The sequence below is a fragment of the Clarias gariepinus genome, chromosome 7 (assembly GCF_024256425.1).
Source record: "Clarias gariepinus isolate MV-2021 ecotype Netherlands chromosome 7, CGAR_prim_01v2, whole genome shotgun sequence".
Classification (NCBI taxonomy): domain Eukaryota; kingdom Metazoa; phylum Chordata; class Actinopteri; order Siluriformes; family Clariidae; genus Clarias; species Clarias gariepinus.
This window is the reverse complement of record NC_071106.1, coordinates 9407501-9417500: the sequence shown is the minus strand read 5'-3', so window position 1 is coordinate 9417500 and position 10000 is coordinate 9407501. Positions and strand designations below refer to the sequence as shown.

The following is a 10000-nucleotide window of genomic DNA, read 5'->3' as shown; positions in this document are numbered from 1 at the left end:
AAAGAACCCAGAGAAAAGGAGAAGAGAAGAGTACCGGCTCAACCATTTGGAAGTTTCTTGTTTGGGATCTGTCACACAACCGTAGGATTACATTGAGTTTTCACTCTTACGGTTTTCACAGCAATCCACATGATGTTAAAATGTTTTTCCACAATTCCCTTGTACACACACACCAAACTCGACGTTCTGCGATAAGAAACATCCCGTCTCTCATCTCTACGGTGTGTAAACTGGAAACATTTCAGAAGGTACCAGGTTCAAATCCCATGTTGTCCCAGTTGGGCCCTTGAGCAAGGCCCTTATCTCTCAGAGTTCACTTTATGTTTTACTGTTTCTTTGATTTAAGTGATTTCCTTAACATTAGCTTGTTATTATTGTGTTTCGAGGGCTAAAAACAATCAAAAAAGCAACACAAAACTCCAACTCGGCCTCAACTTAGCGAGTTAGTCAGTGTGTTTGGAAGTGTAAAGGAATTCTTTAACAATTTCTCAAAATGTGGGTGTGGGTGAGTCTCGAGTCCAACAGCAACACTCGGTCCATCACTGCGAGGCTGTAAGTGTTGGGAAACCGAGGACGGAGAATGAGTCACTCGGGCTGTTTTGGAAGAAAACTCGGTAAAAGCGTCAAACTGTCCCGCGTGATCAGTGTTTAACTGTGTGACGCAAACTCCCACATAACTGCTCTCTGTGCCTCACAGAGAAAACCGAACAAAACCTGCACTCGATTTCGAATAGAGCCTGTTGTTGAGTCATTGGCTCGGTTTTTTGTTTTTTTTTTGGTTATCTGCTGTTGTATCTGCTGTTCTTTTTTAATTTTAAGTAAAAAATACAGTAAGGACGCGATATGATCTGTGACGATGTAAACCAATGTAAGTTTATCTCCATAGATTTGTGCATTTACAAGTTACAAATGTTTAAAGTAGGGCAGGCCTGCATACTAACATAGCTGTTGTAAAATGTTTAACCATGTTGTTACTGTACAACTTTAGAAGTTGACATCTTCATGCCTTGAGATAATTCCTTTCTCATTATGCTGTCTATTTTATTAAGTGCACCATTAAAAATAAAGAAAGAAAGAAAGAAATACACCTCTACAACATGCTACCACCCCCATGCTTCACAGTCAGCTTGGTGCTCTTTATGGAAAAAAAGGCTTCATGACACACACTGCTGGTTGCACATTGCTGGTTCTTATTTAAACACAAATGAGGACTAACTTTACACTTAAAAACATGGACAATACCACTGCTGCCGTCACACACACCATCTCATTTCACACTCCATGCTGTCATACCTACTGTACATACTGTACCATATCTTTCCCATTAATACCATTCGTATTTTACCTATTTATCCTATTTCATCAGGGAAATAAGCTTTAATTGATTAAACTGTGTATAGTTGTTTATACTAATCGTAATAGCGAAACAGATTCCCTTTTAACTCATCTAACCAGAGAGGCTTCCTTCCTTCCAAAGCCTGGTGATCGCACCCTCAGTCTGGCTTTATAGACGACTTTATAACAGTTTTTTTAGGTCATGACAAAAGCTCACTCTCTTAACGTTGCTTTGGTATCTGATACCTCCAGTCCCTTTGTTGTTCTCCTAGGATTCACGTCAACCTTCTGGACCAAGGTTTATGCATCTCCAGGTGGTTAATTCCAGAACAATAGAGAGTCTGTGCGAGTCCAAGATTTGTACAATTACCTCCAAATGTTTGTTCGGATGCTGGAGATAGTTGTTCAGTTGTTTGGGATTTGGGGAGGAACCAGAGGTCCAGAGGTATTTTTCTGGGGTGAGTTGTTCAGATGTCCTCATGGGATCAAAGACGCAAATCAAAACGTGTTAAAGTCATTCCATCAAGATGTGGAATGTTCCAGACTGTACAGCTTGGTGTGTGTGTGTGTGTAACCCCAATGGAATTCTGATACAGTTACTCAAAACTCAGATGAATCAGTTTCTAAGCAACTGCTTTAAAATGGAAACTAAATTAATAAAATAGAATAAACAAACAAACAAAAAAGAACATTAAATATACCTTTAGTAAAGGTTTGTATTTAATTGTACTACAGAATAAAATCATTATAGTAACAGAAGCTCGGTGTTGTTCTGCTGTTGTCTCTGATCTTCTAGGGATTTATTTCAGCCTCACAACACGACTGTCTGGAACTCAATTTCCCATCAGCCTCACAGGCAGATCACATGACTCGGTCACATGCTCTCGCTCTTCTGATTACACTCACCTGTTCGGGGCTTGATTTTATTCAGTGTCTGTGTTGAGGTCCTGCTGCTGCTGCTGCTGCTTTGTTTTAGTGAAACTTGAGTCAAAGTTTTGATTTTGTTTTGTTTGCCATAAAAAATTGCAATACTAGTACATTAATCAATACTAGTAATTAATTAATTAATTAAATTTAAAATTTGTCAAATTGAGTAAATTTTGGGAAAAAGTCCAAATTAAACCCCGACAACAACAAAAAAATGAGTTTGCTGCCTTTTTTTGTTACCCAATAATAATAATAACAATAATACTTTGACATCTCATCTTTAAAAAAAAACATATCTAACAATTATATTTCTCAAATGATGTGGAAATATTTAATATACTATGTTTTATTGCCATTTTATCACTGAGCCTTACCAACATATTCACATGCTTTGTTAAAGTTCTTACGTATTAAAAAAGGATTGTTGTGAATCTCTGCAACACTAAAATAAATTATTTACATGTATGCAGAATAATACAGTGCCTAGTCAGAAAAAGGTCACGCTCTCACACGAGTCAAATTACTGACCTGCATCAAGCACTGAACCCACATTAGTTACTCGAATCCAGTTACGAGCTCTCCAACATATATTATTGAAACCTGGAATGATGATGTTGAACCGTCAAACCCCTTCGTGAAATGTGGTCCAAAAAATAATAATCATAAATGACCATGATCAGAAATCCACTTGTTAGTGCTATTCATCAGGAAAAGGCTTCAGTTTTTTTAGAAAGCATAAAGATTGGACTTTGGAGCGATTGGAAAAGGGTCATGTGATCTGATGAGACCAGACTGACACAATTCCAGAGTGATGGGCGTCAGGGTAAGAAGGGAAGCGCGCAGGAAGCGATCGTGTGTAGTGTTGACTGTACAAGCCTCTGGAGGTAGTGTTATGATCTCGGGTTGCTTCAGTTTGGAGGAATAACCCGAGTTTAGGTTCGAACCAGGGACTCTGGATCTTTTTCTATGTATACAATGTGTATTTTTAATTAAATTGCATCATACTGTCTCATTCTTAGAGTAATCATCGACACACTCGGGACAGACGTTAAGTTTAGTAAACAGCTCATTTATTTCTTTACAAAATAGGTACAAATACAGAAGATTTTTTTTTTCACACAAACAGGAAATATTTCAGGATATGTACAGAGTTTTTTTTTTTTTTTTAACAAAAATAATGTCGTTCTAATAAACACATGGTCTTGTAAACAATATTTACAAATTATTTGTCCATTAAAACATCAATTTCTTTTTTATTCTTCTTTTTTCCTGACTGTGTACATCATCTCCTAATTATAGTCCTAATAATATTTTGGCTAAAAAGCTGGAGTAGAAATGTCCTGCTTGATTTCTGAAACCATAAAAAATAATTCTTAAAATGATCTGAACAACCGGACAAATAGTTTTATTTGTGCTTTGTTTTAAAGTACTATGCTTTGTTCGTATAGTTGAAACACGTTGCCTGAAATGTTTCAGACATCAGTCCCGATGAGCAACGACAGCGACAACAATGACGACAACAAACAAAAAATATAAATAGTAATAAAAATTTCCCTTTAACTGCTAGTGACAATACTGGCAAAGGTGCAGAATCAGACACAGCTGATTGCTGGAATACATTAGTAACATAACTTTAGCTATTTCATATATATTTATATGTATATAAAACAAAACGATAGTGCTTTTCTTTTAACCAAAAAAAAGTGTAATTAAAAAACAAATAGTGAAAAAAGTGACAGTTTCTGACATTGCCTGTTAAAAAATATTATAAATTACAAATTATCAAGCAACAAAAAACATATCATGTGCATAGAAATAAAGCGCTCTTTTGTCTGTTTGTTTTTATTTTTTTAAGAACCAGACTGAATGGAAAGTGTGGACGGGTTCAAGACACACGGCAAAACAATGAGTGTTAATGAAGTCAGTGATTCAGTTCAAGGTGATGTCACGTGGGTGACGTCTATGGGGATTGGTTTTGTCTCTGCCTCAGGATAAACAGCGAACACCAAGCGATAAATTTAACTTTATAATACACTTCAACATACATATGAAGAGAGAGGGAGAGAACGACCTTCTATGACATCATCCTTTATCATCATTTAACATTTGTGTGTTAAATTGTGTTTCAAATAAGAGCTACGGTCGTTACACATCATGTCGTGATTTCAGTATAAGGGATAATGACTAAAAATGTGATTAATAATCAATAATCAATAATAAACAATGAAAAATTGATTAATATCTGATCCGGTGACTGACCTCGAACCTGGCGAAACTGACCTCTTTTCCATTTTGTATACACTGCCTGGGCAAAAAAAAAAAGTCACCCTTTAAGAATTTAAGGGTTAAGACCTGCCCGACACATTGTTAATCCATGAAACGATAGCGCTGAACTGTCAACCTCAGGAAAGAAATGTGCTCAGGACAAAGATTACTTAAACTCTTGGTGAAGTTGCATCATAAGATAATCACCAGTAAAAACCATAGTTATGTTTAACAGTAAAAGTGAGAGCATTAACGCAGGGACTGCCAAGAAGCGAAGCGGTAAAGTGCTTGCCTTATCATCCGGAGATCGCTAGTTCGATTCCCGGTGATGCTGTAGCCTCTCGCACCCGAGGACCTGGAGAGCTGATTGGCTCTCTTGCTCTCACATTAATCAGATTTGTGAGTGCACGCAAGCGGAAGGGGTGGATAGCGCTGTCTTCCGAATGTGGTCGGCTGGAAACATCTGAGGAAACACTTGATCGTCTTTTGCCCTCTCTGACTGAGTGGTAGTAGTAGCCTTGATGTGGGAGCCCCCTAGTGATGGGGAGGAATTAAATACGACCAAATATGGAAGTAAATCAGTGAGACTAATCAGGAAAAAAAACTATAGTTTGCTGGGGATCATAAAGAATGCACTTTAAAGCAATGGAAAAAGGTCATGTGGTCTGAAGAGTCCAGACTGACCCAATGTTAGAGTGACGAGTGTGTCAGGGTGAGAAGGGTGTACGATTAGTTTTTTTTTGCCAAGCAGTGTAGAAAGTGAAAACTGGATTTGGGAAACTGAGGTTTTGAATAACAGCTGGAGCTGTCAGGGTTGTGCGCGTACAAACAAGCTGAAATAAATCCTATTACATTACGCTTATACAGTAATTTATATAACCCGAACACTTCCTATAATAATCATTCAGTCAAGATAAAACATATACAGTTTTTTTTTTTTTTTCCTATGAGTTCACTCAATTAGCCAAGACATCTTTAATATCTGAGGTGACTTTTTTAGTGAAATGCCTGCTGAATTTTGTACATAGTTTCAAAAAATTAAAAAAGCAATAGGAAATCTTTATAATTTCCTTAATCATATATATATTTTGTTAAACCTCAGACACCGGACACGCCTTAGCTGATCGAGACATATTTGAAAACACCATGTGAAGTTAAAGAGTGAATAACATAACTCTGTAGTAAAATAGATCTTATGATGGCATCAGTAACAGAATGAAATCGCTGCCTTGACATCATATAGTCTGTTTCTTAAGAATAAAGTAGCTGCATTGCTGATTGTGTGTGTAACAAAAAAAAAAAACCAATAATAAAGAAATCAAATTCCGATTTCAACCTTTAGACAGAAAAACACTGACGATGACAGGATCTGATCTGATGATGATCGTCAGGAACAGCGCGACGTGCAGTGTGTACATTCACCGATACACCCCGAGCTCATTGTTGGTGCTGCTGTAGTGTGCAATCACACATTCTGATCGCTCCTCTGAGCAAAATATTACAACTCGACTGTACATTCACATATACACACACACTCACGTACTGAAAATTACACTTTGGGGAACTAAGCACTGTTCTAATCTGCAGTAAGAATAAACACAGTAAAACCCTCACCCCGCGTCGGTCAGCACCGGGTCACCTGTCGTGCCTGCCCGCAACCTTTAACTGAACTCTGATCTGGTTGTGAGGACTATCAGATTTTCGAGAAGATTAAGATCTTTAACATTTTTTCCCAAAATAATGATCCTAATCTTTACGCTGCCTTCTGAATGCCTCGGAGGAGCTGAGATGATATTGTGCAATAATCCACACACTGTGCGCAAGCTCACTAGTCCATGATCAGCGAGTGCTGTCGTGATTAACACTGTGGGGAGACGGAACATTTTGGCTTTTAAAACTGCTGTAGTGTAAGGGGAATAAAAACACTGCTTTCACACAACACAACAGTGATTATTTTCCTATATCATCATGCTCAGTGTTGTGTTTTTCCTGATGAATAAATACACTCATATTATCACTTTGCACCTGCTGGTCACTTTTACTCTTTTTCACAAAGGGGTGCCAATAATTCTGGACTTGACCTTACATTATGTCCAGTCTTTTCCAAAACATGTTTTTCTCCTAAAGCCGATCTGTATAATACCTTTGATCTTTACTCTTAAGTAAATAATCTTAGATCAGTTTTTCTCCCGCAGTTGACTTTGGGTTTCTCAGTACAGGACTTTTCAATCCTAATTCAATAACTTTTTTGTTTAAATACTGTTTAAATCGATAAAAAGCTCATATTTGGACGCTGTGTTAGTTAACACGATTAGAATAATCATCATAAACTGCAAATCCAGTGGGAACCCTAATGCTGAATGTACATTGTAGTATAGTTTTGTTTCTGAACAAAAGGACAGTGTTGTTTCTAAAAGTTGCAATAACGCTGAACGGACGACACCAAACATAATGTTGCAAACCATAAACGCTTTCTTTGAGCATATTCGAGAACTTAACACCTCTACATTTTAGTAAATCGCTGTTTTCCGGTTATTTTTATGCCGCTGTTGTTGTGTACAAGCCTTTACTCGCATAAACAAGCGGCTCCTTTATGGTACAGTGGTCAGTAAAGATTTTTTTTTTTTTTTGTGATTCTTGGTCACACTGATTCCAAAATAGATTTTTTTAAATTAATTTTAAATTCATGTATGTTTGCATTTGAGCTATTAAGATGTTGCAGTTCCTCTATAATCCTACAGGTGGTCCTCTCTAAACTATTCGTGTTTGCAACATTACATTAGCGGTATTCGTCCGACGTTGTCCCATCATCATGTAGCTACGGTAACGTTTTTCCGATGCCATTTCATAAAACTCATTATAACTTTTAAAAACAACCTCATTGCAACATTGTCCCAACATTCATTACGTTGCAAAACTAACATTGCCACAAAGTTTTGGCAACCAAAAATTCTGTCTCTTGGGTTTAGACAGAAATCTGAGCTGAAATGCTTGCACCATTGACGTAATGCTATTTTGGTAACCGTTAACCGGTGACCTGTTGAGCGTGCGGTTCTCACAGACACATCACTGTACTGTCTCTAATCATCTTTGAGGAACACTCGTTACTTCTCTCTATTTAAAATTGTGACAACGCATGCTGATTGAAAACATATATATAAAAAAAAAAATATTTACAACAAAGTGTCGTTAAACTTTTAAAAGTTTTGAGGTTATCTTTAATTAGGTGTCCTTTTTTATTTTAACTATTATTAATATTATTATTATTATTATTATCATTATTATTTAACCCCTTCAGACTTTGTGTACAATGTGACTTGGGAAGGTTTTCTTTCTTCAATTAATTAATTAAATAAATAAATATACAATTCAACAATTAAAGATAAAGTGTACTGGCGGTTAGAGGAGCGTGTTAGTGTTAAATGGGTCGAGGGTTAATCATACGCAGGAGTGACACACACATGATATCATGTCACTACAGATGTTTATGAAGTCTAAAGTATTAGTCAGACTCAGGAGGTCGTCCAGGTGACATAATTGAACTTCCAGATCACCTCACGTGGATGACTGAGAATCTTCACAGACATGATGTTTTTGAATATTTTACAAGGGTTTAGTTAAAAGAATTATAGATAGTCTACAGATCTTTTTACTTTCTTGTTCTTATTATTAATTAATAATGCTTTGACGTCTAACGGGTGTTTTGGGGCCTTGGAAAAGTGGACCCTTTACAGGGTCAAATGATGTACTACATTTACATGTATGATCAAAAATCATAGGGAAGTTCTTTTCGCTGTTATCAGGAAAAAAAAACACTCACAGTCTTATAGCGGCGACGGGATGGTCACCAGAGGGTTAAAACCAGAGGGTTCTCAGTAAGAGTTGTGTGTTGAGTGTTGGGTTCGTCCATTCATAGGTCAAAGAGTTCTGTTCTTACAGGAAGTGAGCGCTACAACAGTTACACTTACATACAGTGTTACCTCAGCATATGAATTTTCGCCTTATATTTTGCAAGAAATTTGCCCCAGCATAGTCTGTGTCCTTCCCTTAGCAGATTAAACTTATTTGCATAAGCGAAGCAAGTTTACTTTTTTTTTGTGGATTCCTTGCATTTTTGTAAGTGAAGACATACATGTAGCACCATGGGGTCCCGAGAATGTTAGCAAGAACCGCAGCAAGAAGAAAAGGGAGCCGCTTTCAGTTTGGTTTTTAAAGCAGCTGGTTCCAAGAGGAATCATAAATTAAAGTTAAGTGAGATTTAATGTTTATTTATTTCATACTTTACTTTATTTAAATGTCTTTTCTAAATGTTTTGATTGTTTTTTATGCAAAAATATGATTGTAGTGTTAGAAATTGGTGATATTGCTGATATATTTGGGTGGCTGGAACGGATTATCTGCATTTACATTATTTCCTATGGGAAAATGCGTTTCGCAAAATGAAATTTCAACTTTAAGGAATTCGTATGCCGAAGTTTAGCTGTACTTTAGTTCATATAGTTTTCCGTTCAGTGCATGGTTGGACTGAGTTCAAAAATGAACTTCTACCACTCAAGCGTAAATGTTGGCACCTCAGCTTTGACTTAAATGGACAATATGAACCCTAACAAATAAACTGCAAAGATAAGTAAAAATATATAGTATAATGTATGAAACTGTATCAGTTTTTGTACTAATTCGCGGTTTCCTGTGTGGATCCATAACCTTTTCACCACTGTAGCAAAAAACATAATAAGCTACGATTAAAAACGCTGACTTGTAATGCTGATTTGTAGCTCTGTCATGAACCAGTCAACATCGTAGCTACTGTAAGTGTAAATGATGCTATCACCATGGCAACGCTTACAATGCTTCATGGTGCTGTTTACGTCGAGTAGAGAACAGAATGACATTGTTAATGTACATGTAGCATTATGGAAATACTGATTAAACCTGAACGTTACCTATACATGATGATTTCACTAAAATATTTAAAGTTAAATCATTTTTTTTTTTCGATACTTATGTAAAGTTAGTGCGTTTTTGGGTCTGAAGGGGTTAATAACTAAACACCGTGTTGGGCTTTTTGTTCGTCTGAATGTAATGCATTTAGTGTGGAACAATAATTCTACATAAAGCATTCTACGAAAAACTCAGGGTCACTTCAAGGCGTTCAGCGTTACAGGCACGTGTTAAAAATAAGTTCATCCTTATTCCGTTTAAGAAAAAAAAAAAAGTGAAACCGTGGTTTTAAATAAATAAATAAATAACCCAAGGCGGATGTGACGAGAGACGCAGGGAGCAGGAGAGCTGAAACCTGGCTGAAGGCACGTTGCAGGAGGAAGCTGGAGGTCGCTGCGTGTTGGCTACCGATTCCATGTTGCTTGAGTTTAGTTGGGTTAGTGTTCGCACGCTGGGCGTGAGCTACTTCAGCAGAGCACGGTAGAGCAGGAGCGATCGGCTCGTCTCTCGCTCCTGCTCCAGGTAGAAGATG

The 10000-nt window shown here is 37.0% G+C and overlaps 1 protein-coding gene across 1 annotated transcript in view; it reads right to left on the bottom strand.

The window, feature by feature from the left end:
- Window positions 1–8281: 8281 nt before the first annotated feature.
- Window positions 8282–10000, bottom strand: part of LOC128527721 (transcription initiation factor TFIID subunit 4-like) — a 115304-nt gene continuing 113585 nt past the window's right edge. The window contains exon 13 of the mRNA XM_053500240.1: window positions 8282–10000. This exon is cut by the window's right edge and continues 95 nt beyond it. Within this exon, the coding sequence (XP_053356215.1) occupies window positions 9931–10000 (70 nt within the window). The 3' untranslated portion in view covers window positions 8282–9930.